This window comes from Podarcis tiliguerta (genome assembly GCF_965153285.1).
Source record: "Podarcis tiliguerta genome assembly, chromosome: 2".
Classification (NCBI taxonomy): domain Eukaryota; kingdom Metazoa; phylum Chordata; class Lepidosauria; order Squamata; family Lacertidae; genus Podarcis; species Podarcis tiliguerta.
The window spans coordinates 113,821,737-113,842,381 of record NC_139535.1 but is presented as its reverse complement, the minus strand read 5'-3'; the positions used below and the strand labels follow the sequence as shown (position 1 = coordinate 113,842,381).

At 45.5% G+C, this 20,645-nt stretch overlaps 2 protein-coding genes and 1 long non-coding RNA gene across 3 annotated transcripts in view; 2 read left to right on the top strand and 1 right to left on the bottom strand.

The window, feature by feature from the left end:
• Window positions 1-3,502, top strand: part of TFCP2 (transcription factor CP2) — a 39,235-nt gene extending 35,733 nt beyond the window's left edge. The window contains exons 12-15 of the mRNA XM_083427670.1: window positions 109-212; window positions 706-848; window positions 1,576-1,627; window positions 1,906-3,502. Coding sequence (XP_083283796.1) covers window positions 109-212; window positions 706-848; window positions 1,576-1,627; window positions 1,906-1,943 — 337 coding nt within the window. The 3' untranslated portion in view covers window positions 1,944-3,502. The remainder of the gene's footprint in view (window positions 1-108; window positions 213-705; window positions 849-1,575; window positions 1,628-1,905) is intronic.
• A 3,037-nt stretch (window positions 3,503-6,539) lies between these two features.
• On the bottom strand, window positions 6,540-10,143 carry LOC310671812. The gene is made up of 3 exons (XR_014508219.1): window positions 10,037-10,143; window positions 8,148-8,229; window positions 6,540-7,314 (listed from the first exon to the last, which is right to left on the bottom strand). It is a non-coding gene; the product is annotated as an uncharacterized lncRNA (long non-coding RNA).
• Window positions 10,144-10,253: 110 nt separating this feature from the next.
• CSRNP2 (cysteine and serine rich nuclear protein 2) overlaps window positions 10,254-20,645 on the top strand; it is a 42,880-nt gene continuing 32,488 nt past the window's right edge. Inside the window, exon 1 of the mRNA XM_083427628.1 lies at window positions 10,254-10,499. The gene's annotated coding sequence lies outside the window, so the exon portion shown is untranslated. The remainder of the gene's footprint in view (window positions 10,500-20,645) is intronic.

The window sequence follows — 20,645 nt, the reverse complement described above, 5'->3', positions numbered from 1 at the left end:
AAGTGCTTCTTAATCAAATTATTCCTCTCTTTCCTTTACTCTTCGTGGCCCTGTCCTTCAAACATTCCCTGATAACTCTGGAGTGCTCATGTCTTATTTTCTCCCAAGGATGGTACGGCCAAGACTGACCATCTACGTCTGCCAGGAGTCGCAGCAACTGAGGGAGCAGCAGAAGCATGAAGATGGGGATGCAGCCAACAATACTTTCTATGGTGAGAGCTTCAGGAAAGAAGCCTACGTGCCTCTTTTGACTGATGGACCCACAGGTTCTCGCAATGGCAGTACTTACTTCTGTTCCAGGAAATGCTGTGGTAGCTCTAAATAAGTAGGGGTACAATCTTCAGCCCAGCCTTCCCCATTCTGGTGCCCTCCTGCTGATGACAAACTTGTAGGCCTCGTGGAAATGTCCATGGCGTGTTTCTTAGGCGGCAGATTCTGCTGGAAGAAGTGGATTATAAGACTTGCTCAAGCAAGCTTTAGCGGCCAGAAAAGAGTGTGGATTAATTTTTAATCTTACCGAGAATACTGTATAGCTGAATTTGTTGTTGATTGCCTCCGAGTCTTAGGAGGATGAGGTAGGTTAATATAAATATATAAAGGGAAAACAGCACTACTCTAAATATAGGTTACTCTACGGCTAATTCCTGCTGAACTTGTTGCCTGACAGAATGCGCTCCTTGCCGACAACTGTTCTTACTTCTTCAGTGTACCATGCCATCTACTTGGAAGAACTGACAGCTGTGGAACTGACAGAGAAAATTGCCCAGCTCTTCAGCATTTCCTCTCAACAGATCAGCCAGATCTACAAGCAAGGTCCCACAGGGATACACGTGCTCATCAGTGATGAGGTAAGAGGGACCCAATAGTCTGCTGAAACACTGGGAACAGATTTGGGAGTTTAAAGTATCATCGCAGGCTCAGCTCTGCTTCTAAAAGCGTCTCCACTCCTTTGAAGTGGATGTCTTTTCCCGTCACCGTACAGTGTGAGGTCTGTCGCCTGTAGTTTCAGGGTAGACTGAGCAAGCAAGAAGTTTCACTTTTATACAGCTCTACTTAATTGTCCATTGACTTACAGAAAAACAAAACAGCAAATAGCATGCTTAAACGGGGAAAATAAACCCCCGCTGAGTAAGTGTGTGTGTGTGTGTGTGTGTGTGTGTGTGTGTGTGTGTGTGAAATACTGTTAAACCAAAGTAGGTACTGGTGGGGTAGGAGAGCTGGAAATAATGCCAAGATATTTCACACCTGGCAACCAATGCGCCCCTTTGGTTTGAGATAGTACATGGGTAGATGAGTCTAAAAAGCCCTGGACACAAATTTTCATGGTCCTCTAGCGGCTATGGTGTCTCATTTAGCATTAACTCTGGAAGTGTATACTCAATTCTGACCAAACTAAGCCTCGTAGGAGCCGGAGGAGACAACATTATTGTGCTCTAGGAGGCTTGCTTTTCTCAATGAAGTCCCTATTGCTAAAAGGAAGGAGAAATATTTAGATGGTCATATTGCTTGAATTCGCAGTTCTTTTTGAAGAATGCCTGGAGCCCTAAAAATTTCGGTTTTTCATTTCTATTTTAGATGATACAGAACTTTCAGGATGAATCATGTTTTGTCTTGGATACAATGAAAGGTACCAATTTTTTTAACTGCACAATATTATCCCAATCCCCTAGTCTTTTTCCTTTTCTCTGGAAAACCTAAGCGCTCCATTCTTTCCCGCCATAGGGTATCAAAACCAGCATGCCATAATAGTCATTGTATTTATTAAAGTTTTAGTCACTTTATCCTGCCCAAGGCAACCCAAAGCGACTTACAACCAATCAAATTATGAATTGTCGTGGGGTGGCAGACAGGGGGATTGTACTCCTTGTGTCCATCCAATCTCATGGTGCTTTGCTTTCTTTGCAGCTGAAACCAATGATAGTTATCACATCATCTTAAAATAGAGGGACTTGGACTTGTTGCATCTTCTCTCATGCACACAGCTTCATTTGCCTGTTTGGCACCTGGACACACTGACAGAAATCCACAAGAGCAACAGAAACTCATCTTGCTTCCACAGCATGTTGCCTTCTGTTAGGTGAACCATCCGTACCATTGCTGGCATGCTGTAGGCACCAGTTTGCAAGCACGGGGCTGCTTCTTCGGAGTTCAGTGCCATGGCTGCACCCACTGCCTTTTGAAACAGCCAGACTGGCCAGTGATGGATTTGCAATTATGTATATTGGGGGTGGGCAACTGCAACATTTTTGATATGCGACAGCTTGGCCGGTTGTGATGGATGCTCTGGGAATCCCTGGACAAATGAGCATCTATTCTGAGGGTCCTCTTTCAAAGCCGGTCCCAGCTATTCAGGCCTCTCAGAGGCATATTTGGCTGGTAGAGCCAAGGAGACTTTCAGGTTTGCTGGCCGGTTGGGTAGGGACTTTGTTCCGATTCTGACTTTCGGACCATGTTACAGGTTTGTGGGCGTGCAGCTGTCCATGTGTGAGCGATACGTGGCTGACTTCTCTGCCAGTGTAAGTTAGGAATAACGCCTATCTTGTGAGAGCCATAGGGTTGCCTATGGCTTTGCTATACACTGCAACCGAAGAGACTTCAAATGCAAAAGAAGGAATTGCTATCCTGAGCTGTTAAGGAACACGACGGACTGAGACAGAGGCAAAAAGATTGTGTTTTTTTTAAAAAATGTGTTGGCTTTTTTTGGGGGGCGGGGGGGATATGTAGAAATGATGGCTGCCTTTGAATGAAATCCCACAGGAGGGCCATAATAACATTATCCCAGAAACAGCTCATGCAGCAATAGTCCACAGTGCTTATTTGAAAAGCCTGTGGAAGCTCCATGGTGACAGAAGGGCCTGCATGTCCGTTTCCCAGGCAGCAGCCAGCCTCTTGGGTAAAGGCTTCAGCCTTCTGGCATGGATGCCAAGATGCATTTTGTGAGCTTTGGAGAAAAATACGGGAAACTGTTACAACTGTAGTGATGATGCTGTGAAAATCACAGGAGAACAACTTGTCTGAAGAGGAGAAGACCGCTTCTCCTTTAGCCTTCCAGTACCCCTAGAAAGCAGCAATTCTCCGGAAGCTGCAACCTTGTGCTTCACAATGTCAGCTGCACAATCAAGTCTTGATAGACACTGCATTGGCCGTAGAGCTGGCAGCTGATGTCAGCTGTGCTTAAGCTAAGTTGGAGAGGTGGGGAAAATAACTTTCATTTCATTAAATGAAACCTAGTTACATATTTTTCTCAGTACCAGATTATTTGAGGGTTTTTAAAATCATTTTGACTTGGTATTTTTACCAAAAAGCGCTGAACTTTTATTTAAATCAATTAGGTTTAGTAGGTTGCTTCTTAAGGAGGCAAGAAACTGGGTCCGGTCAAGGTCAAGTGAAATAAAGTCAATGAAGAAGAAGAAAAACCTTGGCAGTTGCGACTCCACAGCTTTTAAGTAGAAATGTTATGTCTCATCATATATATGCCAATAAAGATCAATTCTGTTTTCAATCAGTCTCTGGCTCAGTTGTCTTCGGAGCTGGGAGTTTACAACTATGACATAGCACCCCCTCCAGGATCGTAGGCGGCCAAAGTTGGGGTTTTGTTTGTTTTCAGAAATACCAAGCCTTCACAATCAACAGTTAGTATGGTTCAGCAGAATGCTTATTCAGACGGGAAACAGTGATGGAACCAAATCTGAAGTGACCCAGAGAAGTTCACATTTTGGTAGCCTCTGTTTTGATGAAAGCCAGATCGACTTGTTCCAGCTCAAGGTGATGATCAGCTGGCTGGTTGGAAGGCAGGCAGACACACACACACACACACACACACACACAGCCAGAGTTGGACTAGCAGTTAACTACCAGAGATCTCCCTGCTGCCCTTGAATAATAAAGCTGTGATTTAGCGTCTTCCCAGCAATAATCAAAGATGGTGCAAACCAAATGCTAGAGCATGGCTTTGTGGTACCTGTTGAGAAGGTAGTGGCCTCGTTCTGCCACCATAATTTCTCAGTCCACTTGTCCTTTGCCTTTTGTTTTCCCCTTGCTCACTAGCTTCTGTGATGATATCCTGGTTTCTTAAACCACAGTTTCTGGTCATGTTTTGAACTGGGAAACGATGGTTTAAAGGCTGGTAGAGCCAAGGAGACTTTCAGGTTTCCCTTCAAACTCGAATATGAAAATTGGCCAGAGAGCAATCATAACTTCTGAACTGGCCGCTGTCATGTTCTCTCTTTACAGCAGGATGCAATTATACGCACAAGTGGCAGCATATTTTTTTTACTTCCCTGCTCCCCAAATCTGTATTTGAACACTTGGAGGATGATGTGCGCCCCCCCCCCCAGCTCAAAAAAATGCCATTCTTCCTGATGTTGTAACCGTCTTTCATAACGTGTGTGTGTATTGCTAAAACATAGAATGAAACCTACAAATTCTAAAACATGACGGTGGGTTGTGTTTCTTTTTATATTTTGGGACCTTTAATAATGTGGGAGTCATTAACCATCATAGTCCATGCAGCATCACTTAGTGATGATGTAGAAGGTAAGAATTGAATATAATATTTGGGGTCTTTTTTGCTGCAGAATAATCTCTGCCACTAGAAACTGAGAATAATATTAGCTGTACATAGAGAAGCTTTTAATGTTTAACAGACCACTGTATTTTAATATTTTGTTGGAAGCCGCCCAGAGTGGCTGGGGAAATCCAGCCAGATGGGTGGGGTATAAATAATAAATTATGATTATATAGAGAGGTGTCAAATGTTGGGCCAGTGGTGCTTTTGTACAATTTTTTTTTGCACATACAGTGGTTTAGGACTGAGAATTTACATTCTAATTAGTTTCTCTGATCATGTGTGACAGGTATAATAAGACAAATGTACAAGTGTCATGCTTGCTTAAGCTTTGTATCATTTTTGCTTTTGCTTTCAGGTGTGAAAATTCATCGGTAAATTCATCCACTATGTGCGTCCACAGTCAGGTGTGCGGACATTGTATCCATGTTCAAATGGAGCTGTCGAGTAGACCAGGACAATAATTAATACGAAGTGTTAAACACCAATTATGTGGGGTTCAGAAAGAAGTCCAAAGCAGGAGAGCTGCATTTTATATTAGTTTGCTTCTATTCTGCCTTGGCAACTTTGGTAAAGGAATGATTCAATTTTTGCTTGCTTAGGAGTAATTTGGCTAGTTATAATCAACAACGGCATTGCTGACGCAGCAAAAGATTGCTGGAGCTTGCATTAATTGGTGTATGGAACATAAATTATGGTTGCAAGCACAAAACCATTGTTAAATTTTAAAAAATACCTCCAGCATGCTTCATCCTTGTGCTTTTATGCTCTTCAAAAATATACCGTACTTTTTGCTCTATAAGACGCACCAGACCACAAAACGCACCTAGTTTTTGGAGGAGGAAAACAAGAAAAAAAATATTCTGAATCTCAGAAGCCAGAACAGCAAGAGGGATCGCTGCGCAGCGAAAGCAGCAATCCCTCTTGCCGTTCTGGCTTCTGGGATAGCTGCGCAGCCTGCATTCGCTCCATAAGACGCACACACATTTCCCCTTACCTTTTAGGAGGGAAAAAGTGAGTCTTATAGAGCAATAAATACGGTATCCGCTTTCTTCCATGTGTGTTTTGAACACATTATTTTGTGTGTATGAGATGCCAACCTGGCTAAGATATTTGATCTCTTTATTTAAACAGCAAATTTTACACCACTCTATGGTGCAACTGCATCAGCGCAACTGGATGTCTTCATCTGCCCCTATTGCAATTAAACATGTCTCTCCAGTATCAGTCTCTATAACCACAGCATGCGCTGTAACTCTCCAATGGTTTGTCTTTACCCCCCAATGGAGCACTCTTCCATTGGCTCTCGAGACACACTAGTGCCAACAACAAGAAGTGTGGCAAAAATCAGTTTCTGGATCAGATACCATTGCATTGAATACAGAGAGACTCCTGTCTCACTCTTGAACCCTTGTGAGTTAGAGTAAGCATTGCAGTTGTTCGGAGTTTGTGCCACTGGCTCAGGTAGCCCAAAACATTTCTTTTCCTGCTGCTCCAAGCTACTAGTTAGTAGCAACAGCAATAAATTGCTATTGTTCATGTGTGTGATGAAAGCATAATGGCCTTGAGCATGGATGTCGTGTGTGGCCTGGCTTGCATGTAAAGGTAGCCCATGTTTTAGATTCCATTTTAACCCATAGTGGTATTTTCTTCACTGTCTACGCAGTTTTGCATAGGTTACAAGTAGATAAGAATAGGATTGCACTCCTAAGTTCCATGAGACTTACTTGGGAGTAAAGTGTATTGTTGTTGTTGTTTAGTCGTGTCTGACTCTTCGTCACCCCATGGACCAGACCACGCCAGGCACTTCTGTCTTCCACCGCCTCCCGCAGTTTGGTCAAACTCATGCTGGTAGCTTCGAGAACACTGTCCAAGCATCTTGTCCTCTGTCGTCCCCTTCTCCTTGTGCCCTCCATCTTTCCCAACATCAGGGTCTTTTCCAGGGAGTCTTCTCATGAGGTCGCCAAAGTATTGGAGGCCAAAGTATTGGAGCCTCAGCTTCACGATCTGTCCTTCCAGTGAGCACTCGGGGCTGATTTCCTTAAGAATGGATAGGTTTGATCTTCTTGCAGTCCATGGGACTCTCAAGAGTCTCCTCCAACACCATAATTCAAAGGCATCAATTCTTCGGCGATCAGCCTTCTTTATGGTCCAGCTCTCACTTCCATACATCACTACTGGGAAAACCATAGCTTTAACAATACAGACTTTTTTTTTTGGCAAGGTGATGTCTCTGCTATTTAAGACAATTACTGTATTTCAGTTGCAATCGGAGTAGGTGGTTTGTGCATTTGAGGAGGTCAACCACATTTACAAGTCTCAAATAAGAGGATGGAGAGAGGGGGATTCTGTTTAAATAGGCCCAGCTTCAAGACACATAAAATGAAATAAAGCAGCATGGCGTCCAATGAAATATTAAGTCTGCAACTGAATTTACAGGTGTATGTGTGTGTGTGTATTCAAATAGAGAAACTACTTTGGGCTGGTTAGGTGCAGGGGCGGTGTCGCCCTAGGTCTGAGCTATAATTTTGTTTTTCTCCTTTTTCTAATTTGTTGTGGCACAGCAATTACACTTGCATTAACTGAAAACCAAAATGAAGTGGCCTCGACTTGTTTAGCCTCAGGGTTAAGGCTGCAATCTTCATACTTGAAAGCAGTGGCTCTATGTATGCAGCGTATAGGATTATGCTGCATGACTTCTGCTTACAGTGAGAAACTTCAGTGCCCTTCAAATTATTTCTTCACCCCTATAGTGAAGAGAAGTACTGTACTTAATTATGGCAACAGTTTCCCCCTGTTTCAAAGTCATCCCATCTAGTAATAGGGCTATAAAGGTAAAGGTAAAGGGACCCCTGACCATTAGGTCTAGTCAAGGCCGACTGGGGTTGCGGCGCTCATCTCGCTTTATTGGCCGAGGGAGCTGGCATACAGCTTCCGGGTCATGTGGCCAGCATGACTAAGCTGCTTCTGCCAAACCAGAGCAGTGCACGGAAATGCTGTTTACCTTCCCTCCGGAGTGGTACCTATTTATCTATTTGCACTTTGACATGCTTTTGAACTGCTAGGTTGGCAGGAGCTGGGACCGAGCAACGGGAGCTGACCCTGTCGGGATTCAAACTGCCGACCTCCCCTAGGCTCAGTGGCTTAGACCACAGCGCCACCAGCGTCCCAATAGGACTATAAAGGTAAAGGTACCCCTGCCCGTACGGGCCAGTCTTGACAGACTCTAGGGTTGTGCGCCCATCTCACTCAAGAGGCCGGGGGCCAGCGCTGTCTGGAGACACTTCCGGGTCACGTGGCCAGCGTGACATCGCTGCTCTGGCGAGCCAGAGCTGCACACGGAAACGCCATTTACCTTCCCGCTAGTAAGCGGTCCCTATTTATCTACTTGCACCCGGGGGTGCTTTCGAACTGCTAGGCTGGCAGGTGCTGGGACCGAACGACGGGAGCGCACCCCGCCGCGGGGATTCGAACCGCCGACCTTTCGATCGGCAAGCCCTAGGCGCTGAGGCTTTTACCCACAGCGCCACCCGCTATAGTCAGTGCTAATTTTTTTAGAAAAAGAGTTGCCAAAACTCACCATGAACACCTCCCTTGTTCTCTTCTAATGGCACTGGCACCCACTTGGAGAGGTGCCAGAACTGAGTTCCAGCGAGTTCCAGCTGAAAAAAGAAGCCCTGGCTCTTTCACTGTCGAGAATGTCAATGCAAAGTCGACATATGCGTCTCATTATAGAATCGTAGAGTTGGAAGGAAAATGCTCCCGTTTATAAAATATGGAAACAGAAGGGTATGGTATCCTGATGTTCTAGAATTCCCACTCCCCTAGAACAGACATGTCGAAAGTCTGCTTCGGGGGCCTAATCTGGCCCTCCGGTCGGTTTAATCTGGCCCCTGTGGCAGTTTATTTCCTGGGGTAAAATCCCAAAAAAAGTTAGCAAGTATAAATAAATAAATAAATAAATAAATAAATGAAGGAAGCTCAACAACTCCAACCCTAAGAAAAGCTCAACAACTTTAATCCTAAAAAGTTCAATAACTTTGGTCGGCCCCCACTGCCCTTCACTTCATCAGATCTGGCCTTTGAAGAAAGTTAGGACACCACTGCCTTAGAGCATCAAGCAAGGTGCTTATATAACAATGCAGGTTTTTTCAAAAGGCATCTGAATCATAGCTGGAAGGGGCAGCGAGGGTCATTTAGTGCCACCCCCTGCAATGCAGGATCTCAACTGGGTCACACATAGCAGAAGACCATCCAACCTCTGCTTTAAAAACCTGTAAGGAAGTAGAGTCCACTGCCTTTGTTGGGAATCTTTTGGTCATGGGTAGGCAAACTAAGGCCCGGGGGGCCGGATCCGGCCCAATCACCTTCTAAACATAGCTGTCAACGTTTCCCTTTTTTAAAGGGAAAAAATTCCCTTATTCCAAATAGGATTCCTTGCAAGAAAAGGGAAAAGTTGACAGCCACGCTTCTCAATCCGGCCCGCAGACGGTCTGAGAATTGGCGTGTTTTTACATGAGTAGAATGTGTCCTTTCATTTAAAATGCATCTCTGGGTTATTTGGGGGGCCTGCCTGGTGTTTTTACATGAGTAGAACGTGTGTTTGTACCATAGCTCCCTTCTTCATTTTAGTGTATTTTTCATCTTTGTTGGAAGCCGACCAGAGTGGCTGGGGAAACCCAGCCAGATGGGTGGGGTACAAATAAATTATTATTATTATTATTATTATTATTATTATTATTCCCTTTTATTTTGCAGGAAATTCTCTTATTCCAGTGCCATTTCCTGCTGCTATCGCAGATTGTTAGATATCCTGTAGACTGTCCCCAGCACAGGTGAGGCTGCTGATCTGTAGATTCTTCTAGTCTGTGGTGATAAACAGGGGGTGTATATAGTTAGATAGGAAGGTCATGACATCACTTAGAGACTCGGAGCTATCCGTGCCAGGGTTGTTTGGAAGGCAATGTGCAGGAATACCACCTACGCAAGATCTCTAAGAATTCAACAGGAAGGCAACACAGGAAAGGAACACAGGAAGGCCATATTCTAGTAATACAGGAAAGCGATACTCTACACTGATCCCTTATTTTCAAATCTGAAAGTTGACAGCTATGGCCTGTACTGTATTCAAAATGCATCTCTGGGTTATTTATGGGGCATAGGAATTCATTCATTTTCTTTCCAAAATATAGCCCGGCCCCGCATAAGGTCTGAGGGACAGTGGCCCGTCCCCTGCTGAAAAAGTTTGCTGAGCCCTGCTTTTGATCATCTCTTCCTGTCAGTCAGTTCTCCCTCTTAAGTAAGGTTTGGGTGAAGGAGGCTAAGCTTGTCATCTACCCTCAGCGGCCGCTAGGTGGCGCGCTTGGAACAGCAAGCCTGCTTTCCGCGCGCTGCCATGCGCTTCCCGCTTCAAGCCACCCCTTCGGGACTCCATTTCCCAGTGTGCAAAGCGCCGCTGAGATGCTCTACCTTAGAGAGTGTTTCTTTCTCTCCGCTCCCCCGCCTCCTGAGGAAAAGTCTGCGCGCGCACGTGCCAGGTTGCCTCTCCGGAAGCGCCTACATTTCCCATGCTGCCCCGCGGCCGCCCCACGCGTTTGTGAGGCAGGGGGGGGGAAAAACCCGCGCCGAGGAGGCGCGTCACGTGGCTCGTGCTATATAAAGGGAGGCGCTGCGCCGGCAGCCCTATTGTTATCGCCGAGCCGGAGCCGAGGAGGCCGGTGGTCCTCGCCGCCCGGGGCTGTCGCCTGCCAGAGCCGCCCCCCCCCCGCCGCCGCCGCCCCCACCGGCTTCCCTCTCCCTCCCCTCCCGAAGCACGGCGCCGCTGCTTGACTCCCGTCCCCCCCGGACCCTGGGGGAGCTTCGCCCTGCAGCCCCGGCCTGTGCGGAGGGAGGGGAGGAGGGACCGGCGGGAGGGAGGAGGAGCCCCCACCCGGTGAGTGAGGGGCCGCCGGGCCCGGGGGGGGGGCGCTTGGGGGGGCAGAGAAAGGAGGCTGAACGGACCAGAGGGAGGTCAGAAGGCTCTTCATCCTCCATATATATAGATATAGAGCATCCCAGACCATAATTATCTGTATACTGTATGTAGATACCTGAATATCTATATCTATCTATCCTCCAAATGTATAGATACAGAGCATCCCAGACCATAATTATCTGTATACTGTATGTAGATACCTGAATATCTATATCTATCTATCTATCTATCTATCCTCCTTATATATAGATATAGAGCATCCCAGACCATAAATATCTGTATACTGTATGTAGATACCTGAATATCTATATCTATCTGTCCTCCATATATATAGATATAGAGCATCCCAGACCATAATTATCTGTATACTGTATGTAGATACCTGAATATCTATATCTATCTGTCCTCCATATATATAGATATAGAGCATCCCAGACCATAATTATCTGTATACTGTATGTGGATACCTGAATATCTATATCTATCTATCTATCTGGTTTGAAGGCAGTAGATTTCACTCATTTCTTGAGGGGAGCTCCCTCAGCCTTATTCTCCCTACTTAGATTATTTCTGCAGTTCCTTAATTATAATTATAGCATCCCAGGACCCATAATTATACTGTATGTGGATATCTATATCTGGTTTGAAGGCAATGGATTTTACTCCTTAAGGGGAGGGGAGGTCCCTCAGCCTTATTCTCCCTACTTAGATTATTTTGTAGTTGCTTGAGGTTTCAGAATGGGGGGGGGGTGAGAACCCCTTCATCATCCCCCCCTTCCTTATCATCTCCTTCCCCATCCCTTTTCAGTCCCTCCCTGAGGCTAAAGGCTACTTCATGAAGAAGTGATTATTGTCTTTTAACTCTTTTTTTATTTTTTACATTGCAGGACTGGGGGGCAGACTTCCACTTTGGGGGGGATGCAGGGCTTACCTACCCAGCTGGGTTGAACTAGGCCCTGCTCCTGAACATTGCATGCACCCCCCCTCCAATGATGCAGCAGGTTGCTCCTTTCCCTCTGTCTCGCCCCTCCCTCCCCGCCATAATCACATCTTAAAAGATGCCTTTTAATGCATGTGAGACAAAGAGAGAGAGAGAGCTGTTGTGTCTATTATCCTGAGCTGAATTAATATTATCTTTGAAATTGCTAAAATATTCAACTTACTTCAAGTTTACCTCAATAGCCCCCCCCTCCTCCCACACAGGTGTCTTACCTCTAGTTGCTGCTTTGGTAGATGTTCATCTATCTCAAGAAGAACTCAGCAACTATCTCTTGGTACAGCAGCTATGCTAATGCACACCCAAGCTGGGCTGATTGAAAAGGGCAGGTGCTTCTGAAAAGAAGTATTTTGTTCTTCCTTATGACATTGAGACCTTTTGTGGTGTAGAGTAAGGACTTAATCTAAGGTATTGTACCATTGGTTTGAGGTGGGGCTTGCGGATATGCGACTAGAGAATCTTTGGGGCCTTCATGTGATGCTTCTTAGAGAGATTAGCTTCATGGCTATTCAATCAAAGATGGATATATATGCTGTTCTTGGTTTTGTGGCCTAGTACGGGGAAATGTTATATGGGCTTACTGGATGAGATAAGAATATGACATTCATGGGGGACTCTTTCTGCTTCATTGATGGAGTTCAGAGTGATGTTTCGGACACGTCAGGCAGTGATCTTTTATTCTTGAGATTACATTAGAAATGGTTTGTCAGAGTCAAGGTGGGCTCATATGCTTTTAGAGGTTTAATATTAAGAGCAGCATAACGGAAGTTTGGCCTTGAAGATCAAGTGTTTTAACGTCAGTTGAATCCCAGGCAATTCCTGAATACAATGTGTATTACTTTTCTTCCCAGCATTTGAAGGCTCTTGTAAGCCTTTTTCTTTAGAAGGTTCTGGAAAGTCTCTCTCTTTCCCCGCCTTAGATCGTCCACCTCCCCATGACCAAGCTATGGGGTCAGATGTGAGATACCCTATTAGTTATTTTTAGCAAGAGTGAAGGTCGTGAGAAATGGAATGGCATTGTCTTACTGAGTTTCTGGCACTTCCTGAGTGGAGATGTTTCCTCCCCCTCTTTCAATGTGATCCATTAAAGGTCAGCTGCCCCCTTTCACTGGAATGCTGCACTGGATAGATTCTTCTGTGTGTATTTTGATGAGGTTTGTATTTTGATGAAATCTTCCTTTTTGAAATGGAGCTGGGGGTGTGAGGAAAATCTTAATATCTTGGAAGAGTCATTTCGTTAAGCCTGGAAAACACAGTGGCCTCTTACCTCAGCTTGTCATTGAATGTGTTGGAGCCAAGTGCGTAAAGGTAGATTGCAATAGGCTCATGATTAAGGTTCCCAAAAGTTAGTGGCAATACAAAACACAGCCCAGTCATCAGACGTTGCATGAAAGCCAATGGTATATTCAACCAAAAGTATAGACAGGGTTCCACAAAGTTTGAAAGTTGCTCAGCCCTGCATGAAGTGATGGAGAACTTGAGGGAGTGGCAGTGGTGGTATTTCTCATACATGGCATGAAGTGAGAAAATTTCCCCCTCCTCGCCTCCCACATTATGAGTGTTCAGTCGTGGACAGAGAACTCTGGGAGGGTTTTTCTGCCACGCTTGTGCATAAATACATTTGCCAGGGAACTGATTTCCTGTTTGCCAGTGACAACAACCTAATAAACTCTTTTGGCATAATACAACCATCACCAACATGGTGCCCTGCAGATATTGCGCTCCGTCAACTGTAGCCAGCATAGCCAGGCCATTGGTCTGGCATGATGGGAAATGTTGTCCAACAGCATATGGAACCCACCAAGTTAGGGAAAGCTGGTATATAATAGCTCAAGTGTCTGCCTCCAAATCCTCATGTTGATGTCCTGAAAAAGTCAACCATATGTACTGCTGATTTTGAATTTGTAAAATACTGTACCTCGGCTCCCAAATGCTGCAAACCCGGAAGTGAATGTTCCGGTTTGCAAACGTTCTTTGGAAGCCAAACGTCCGATGGGGCTTCTATGGCTTCTGATTGACTGCAAGAGCTTCCTGCAGCCAATCCTAAGCCGCACCTTGGTTTCCAAACGTTTTGGAAGCTGAACGGACTTCCGGAACTGATTCCGTTCAAATTCCAAGGTATCACTGTACTGTGTTCAAGTGACTCTTCAAGATGTCGGGCTTATAGTAACAATAAGTGATTTTAATGCCATGTGTGTCTACTCCTGCTTTTTAGAGTTGGACACTTGCCTATTCTGTGTATTTGCCCAGTGTACCCTGCTGAAGCATGGTGATAGAGTTCATAAGAGGATACATGAGAATGATTATGTGATGGTTTGGAAGGTGATGTTAGGCCCAGTAAAATGGTCCTAGAGTAGATGAAGGAACAGCTTGCCTTGGAGTTTAACCAAAGATGTGTCTTCTTTGCCTCAGAATTCAAGAAGGTTATCGTTCAGAGTGATGTATGAAAAGTCTGAATTATGGTGAGAACATAGAAGAGGCCGCAAAGATACATAGCTTTAACTGAGCCAGAATTCTTCTGTAATTGTTTAGGATGGTGCATTTCACACTTGCTAAAAACAAAACTCTCATATAGCATATCTGCATTTGAGAGCAAATTCAAACATAGTACAGTGGTACCTCGCAAGACGAATGCCTCGGAAGACGAAAGAGTTTTTCGTTTTCTGAGTTGCTTCGCAAGACGGATTTCCCTATGGGCTTGCTTTGCAAGACGAAACGTCTTGCGCCTTTTTTTTTAAACCGCCAATGCATTCCTATGGGAAACCGTCAATACACAGTGGTGCTTCGCAGGACGAAAAAACTCGCAGAACGAATTAATTTCGTCTTGCGAGGCACCACTGTATTCTTACCCCAGTGGTATGAAATAAAGAAGCCACTTTTTACATGGATGAGCAATAATCTGCTCCGTATTTATTCCACAGCATGTTCCATTGCTGCCAAATGGATGGTCTGAGTTGTCTGTCACCCTTTGTAAATTCTCAGTTACAGAACAGGCTGATTCTGACTAGTTCAAGGAGTGCAAACAGTGTTAGAAACTAAGATATATAAGTTAATTGCCAAGTGGCATCTTAATCCTAAATTATGGTCACCACAATGTAATGCCGATGTGCCATTTTCCCTCCATGAAACATTATTATTATTAATTTCTTGTTTATGTCATTTTATATTATAAAGGGAAAAAATCTCAAGGCTGTTTACAACACATTAAAACATTAAGTAAAACAACCCAGAATAAAACAAATTCAAGCTTCAAGGAAAATAGAGCAGATCCTTACCTAAGTGACATTTTGCTTTCCCCATATTTATTTAGCTACTTAATTTATATAGTTGCACCATAGCAGAAGCACTCTTAAGAAGCCAGTGTGGTGTAGTGGTTAGAGGGTCAGACTAGAACCTGGGAGATGAGGGTTCAAATCTCCACTCAGTCATGAAGCTGACTGGGTGACCTTGGGCCAGTCACAGCCTCTTAATCTACCTCACGGGGTCGTTGTAGGGATTGATTGATTGATTGATTGAGGTGAACCATGTCGTCCTTGGAGGAAAAGATGGGTTATAAATGCAGTAAATAAGCTCTTCTGCTGACCTGCTTATGAAAGCTGGAGGAGCCAGCCAGATGGAGATGTCAGTCGCCACCCTGCCATCCATAAATCTCCACATGGTCGCAATTGGATCTGCGCCAGTCGCAAAATGTGCCTGGCATCTGGGAATTTTAAACTCTGAAAAAGGACTAAAGACAAGTTAGCCCTATTAAAAATATGTCTGACCTTTGAACCCCCCTGAAATGGAGAAGAAGCATCCGGCCCACAGACACGATGCAATTAAAAATAAATATTGAGGGGAGAATTATAGATGGTTTAACCAGAAAAATCTCTCTAAATGCAATATAGTTATCAATAAGATTATTACTAATAGAACACAAAATCAAGATTCATTCCTGCCTTTCCTCCAAAGCTCTCAAGAAAGGGTGTGTATGGTTCTCCCTTCTCTTTTTTTTTATCATCACAGCTCCCTTATGAAAGAGGTTAGGCTGAGAAAGAGCAGCTGGCCCATGTTTTACTGGTGGGCTTTGTGACTGAGCAGGGGTTTGAACTCTGGGCTCCCATGCCCTTGTCCAACTGGTTTCCTAAGCAGTGCACGCTTAAACTAGTTGCAATAAGACCGCGGTCTTGATTGTCCCCTGATCTCAGTTGTAGGTTCAGCTCACAAACGTTATTTAACCTATGTGATTAACCTATTCTCTGGAGTATGGTGACAGGGCGATCCGATGTTGTCGCTTAGAAGCTGTGTCTTCTTGTCTGAATGACTTAATTGGTTTATAGTGCAGCAAAACACATTGACCGGGTTCAGGCAAATGGGCTGAGAGATAAGTGAGCCTTGTTGCCTACCCATGCATCCCTAAGTCTCCAATTAACAGTAATGTCCTCTTGAAGCATGGTTACCACCTTTGGAACAAACCGGGATCTTAAACCATGGTTTGATGTTATAATAATAATTTATTAGTTATGCCCCGCCCATCTGGCTGGGTTTCCCCAGCCACTCTGGGCGGCTTCCACAGAAACCAAAAATACAGTAAAATCACAGATTAAAAACTTCCCTGAACAGGGCTGCCTTAAGATGTCTTCTGAATGTCAGGTAGTTGTTTATCGCTTTGACATCTGATGGGAGGGCATTCCACAGGGCGGGCGCCACTCTGCCTGTTTCCCTGTAGCTTTGCTTCTCGCAATGAGGGAACCACCAGAAGGCCCTCCGCACTGGATCTCAGCGTCCGGGCAGAACGATGGGGGTGGAGGCGCTCCTTCAGGTATACTGGGCCGAGGCCGTTTAGGGCTTTAAAGGTCAACACCATCACTTTGAATTGTGCTCGGAAACGTACTGGGAGCCAATGTAGGTCTTTCAAGACCGGTGTTATGTGGTCTCGGCGGCTGCCCCCAGTCACCAGTCTAGCTGCCGCATTCTGGATTAGTTGTAGTTTCCGGGTCACCTTCAAAGGTAGCCCCACGTAGAGCGCATTGCAGTAGTCCAAGCGGGAGATAACTAGAGCATGCACCACTCTGGCGAGGCAGTCCACAGGCAGGTAGGCTCTCAGCCTGCGTACCAGGTGGAGTTGGTAGACAGCTGCCCTGGACACAGAATTGACCTGTGACTCCATGGACAGCTGTGAGTCCAAAATGACTCCCAGGCTGCGCACCTGGTTCTTCAGGGGCACATTTACCCCATTCAGGACCAGGGAGTCCTCCACACCAGCCCGCCCCCTGTCCCTCCAAAACAGTACTTCTGTCTTGTCAGGATTCAACCTCAATCCATTAGCCGCCATCCAACCTCCAACCACCAATGTTGCTTTTAAATCCTGGAAGAGGGGGGAGAGTAGGTGCTGTGGGTGCAAGCATAAGGCTGTCTCAGCTTCTTAAACTAACATGACCACCTGAACCTAGCTGCGTAGGGTCACACTTGCAGTTGCTTATCATTTTTGCTACTCCCTCCTAGTTTATTTCTTTGGAAATTTGTAGATATGTGCAGAGCATGTTATATATTGCTCCTCTTCCCCTATTCAAAGTTCAGTGACATCCCCTCTTGTGACATTCTTGGAACTTGGTTCCAAATACAAGCGTACGCGTTTGAAAAAGGAGCTCTTTGTTTGGCAGAGCCCTTGGTGCCTTGACAAGAGCTTGTGTGGTCCACTGGGTGTGCTTTCAGTGTTGGTACTGGGTCTGGACGAAAGCTTATGTTGGATTCCACCCATAGACAACAGGATAGCTCTGTGCTCAAAGCAACCTGACCAGACCTGTCCCTCGAAAATAATGGCTTTTCCCATTTGTTCTGTAGGGTATCTGTGTTACGGTCAGTATTTATTTGCCTTGTACAGAACACAATCCACACGACTGACCCTACAGTAGTTTGCAATGGGAACATTATAGTGTTGTTGCTTTGGGATATTCCCCATGTTTGTTTGCTTGTTTTTATGGCAGGAGAGCAGTAAGTATGGGGTGCTTGCAGAGCCTCTACGTTCCTCAGCATCTTCAGATGACATCACCCAATACTAGTGCAGTTTGCGTCTCTCTGCAGCGATGGTGCCATGTCATTCTGGGCACCGTCACTTCTGCTGCATATGTGGTAACTTTGTGAAATTGGACACTCGGGGAATTCTTGATGAGGTTATTCTATTGCAGAGGTTATTCTATTGCAGAAGGGTATGAGATCACAAACAGCCTGATTCTCCACCCCACCCCCACCCCGCCACCAAGAAAAATGCAATTTAAGAAAGAAGATATGTACACTCCCTTATTTCAGAGGCTCACGCCAGCTTTCTTTGATGATTGACGGTTCTTAATTTTTCAAAAAAAGTTGTGTCTTTGATTTACTTCTGTAGAGTCCCAAAATAGCCTGAGCTCTTTGCAGCAATACAGAGGGAGTTTGTGCTAGTGGGAGCCCCAGGCCTGCAGATGCGGCCATGTTGTCTTCCCTGGGTCCTCCCCTCGTTCATGGGCTTTTTGGTGTGAGGAAGGGGCAGGGGCTCCCTGCTGTCAGTGTTGGCTCACCTATTGCAATTGACTGGCTAAACCTGGGCTTCCTGGTGTTCATGTGAGCACCACAGGGCACTCAGATGCCCCACTTTGGCACCCACCTCTGGCCCCTCCCTTTACACTTCGTTGGGCAAGGCTACAACGAATTATGCAGAGACAAAGTGGGCAGCCTCCCTTGTGGATGAGGGCCTCGGGTTCCCACTAGTCTTTCATTTATTTCTCTCTTGGCATGCAGTGTGCCGTGGCATAAAAAGGTAAAGGTACCCCTGCCCGTACGGGCCAGTCTTGACAGACTCTAGGGTTGTGCGCCCATCTCACTTAAGAGGCCGGGGGCCAGCGCTGTCCGCAGACACTTCCGGGTCACGTGGCCAGCCAGAGCCGCACACGGAAACACCATTTACCTTCCCGCTAGTAAGCGGTCCCTATTTATCTACTTGCCCCCGGGGGTGCTTTCAAACTGCTAGGTTGGCAGGCGCTGGGACCGAGCAATGGGAGCGCACCCCGCCGCGGGGATTCGAACTGCCGACCTTTCGATCGGCAAGCCCTAGGCGCTGAGGCTTTTACCCACAGCGCCACCCGTGTCCCTGTGCCGCGGCATACAATCTTACAAATTTGGGCAAGAACCATGTATTTGGAGCCTTATTTTTTGTATATTGTTATCTCATGGGCGTAGCCAGGATTCATGTTGGGAGGGTGCAGAACCTCAGTTAAGTATTTTGTACACTCATGTATCATCTCTTGGTGGGGTGTTTCCTTTTTTAAATTCCATCTCTCTGTGTGTCTCTCTGCCTCCCTTTAGTAGAGAGAGTCCCAATAGGCGAGCCTTGTATCCCTTCGTCTGTCAGTCTGCTGTGACAGTTTACTATGAGATAGTAGGTAGCACCGTGATTTCAGTACGTTCTAATGTCAGCGTTTGCAGGAATTGCTCTTCCAGTGAAATTAAGGTCATGGCAGGAAGCTTGCACTTTCCTGTCTCTGTTTCAGGTTGCCTGCAAACTCGGGAAGACAATACAGCATTGCATTACATGGAGAACGGCCTGTGTGCGAGCACTCTGCGTCGGCTTTGTTCACATATGCAAGGAGCTTCCTTTTAAAACCGAATACTGGCATTACGAAAAGAAATTGCAATATGCCAATCACAAGAATATATCTAGAGTGTCTCCTGTCTTATATCCCCAGCTTAGAAGGAGGGTTTTAGAGAGGGAGTTATTTTAAAATGGAGATCATCTTATCTTGACAAAATGACTTTTAAAAGACGTCTCGGAGTTTGCAGAATGATCATCACTGTAATGGAAGCCTTGACATTGCCAACTACAGCTCATGAAACCTTCCTTAAAGGGAAGGGAAGGAGGAAACAGTCAACCCCTTACCCATAATAATAATAATAATAAAGTGTTTTTAAAGGTTGGTGGAGATATACACGGGACTTGCCTCATGTGTGTTAGGCAGACTTCCCCCTTCCCCTTCTCGGTTTCAAAGTTAACTATCTTCAGATTTGCTCCTGCACATGTCTGTGTGTGTGTGTGTGTTTGCTAACATTACTTGGGGCCAAACCATGATTAGAAGCAGGTTTGCATAGTGCTTTTAACCATAGTTCCAAAACTGTGAAAGGGAGGGGAGCACTGGCGGTGTGGGTGAACCTGAGCAGGGCTGCTTCTTTTTCTTTCCATCGTAGCTTAGAGGCTGGACAGAGTTGCATCTGTGCCAGGCCTCAATAGGTGACAAGCCCTGACAATCCAGTTCCGAACTGGGACCAATTCAGCCAGCTATGGAAGGCTGTGAATATGGCGCAGCCTCGTGATTTTGGGGTGTGCTTTCTGGAAGACCACACCTTTTCATTTTGCCTTCTTTGCTTTTGTAGTCTGGCATTACACATCAGGATGGTTATTAAAGCTTGTATTTCTGGGAAGTTAAGCAGTGACGGTTTCGCAGATGTTCTAAGATGGGAATGGGAGATGTTCTGAGAATGGGAGACAACTGATAAGAAAATGGAAAAAGTAGCAAGATGTTGCCAGGAACACTTGCAGCTGGAATGAGTTTGCTCTAAGAATGAAGGTTTGAAACCTGAATTGCAACCAATTACTAAGAGGGATTGTTGAGTGTTTCATACTGAGTCAGACCCTTGATCCAGCTAACACAGTATTCTCTACCCTCGCAGGCAGTGGCTCTCCAGGGTTACGGCGCAAGGTCCCAGCCCTACCTTGAGATGCCAAGGATCAAGGGATCTTCTGTTATAGAAAGCAGATGCTCTACCATGAATATAGGTGATTGGGAAGACTAGCAATTGTTTTGAATCCAGCCTAAAATGCTGCCAAACCCTGTAGTTCACATGCTGAAATTGCTGAGGCTACATTGGTTTCCTCTGGCTGGATGCTGGGGCAGTCCAGAAGACATATTGGCTTGATATTGGCCCTGGCAATGTGTAGTCTCTGCAAATTGGCGCTTTCTGTTATGGGATGCTTTCCCATTCTTCCGCCCTAGTACTGAAACCAGCTGCTGATGAAACTGCTAAGCAGACACATGTTTCAACAAGGCAGAGGGGATGTTTGAGCTGTGTGTGAAGTGTAACTGGGGTGGGGGGCAGTG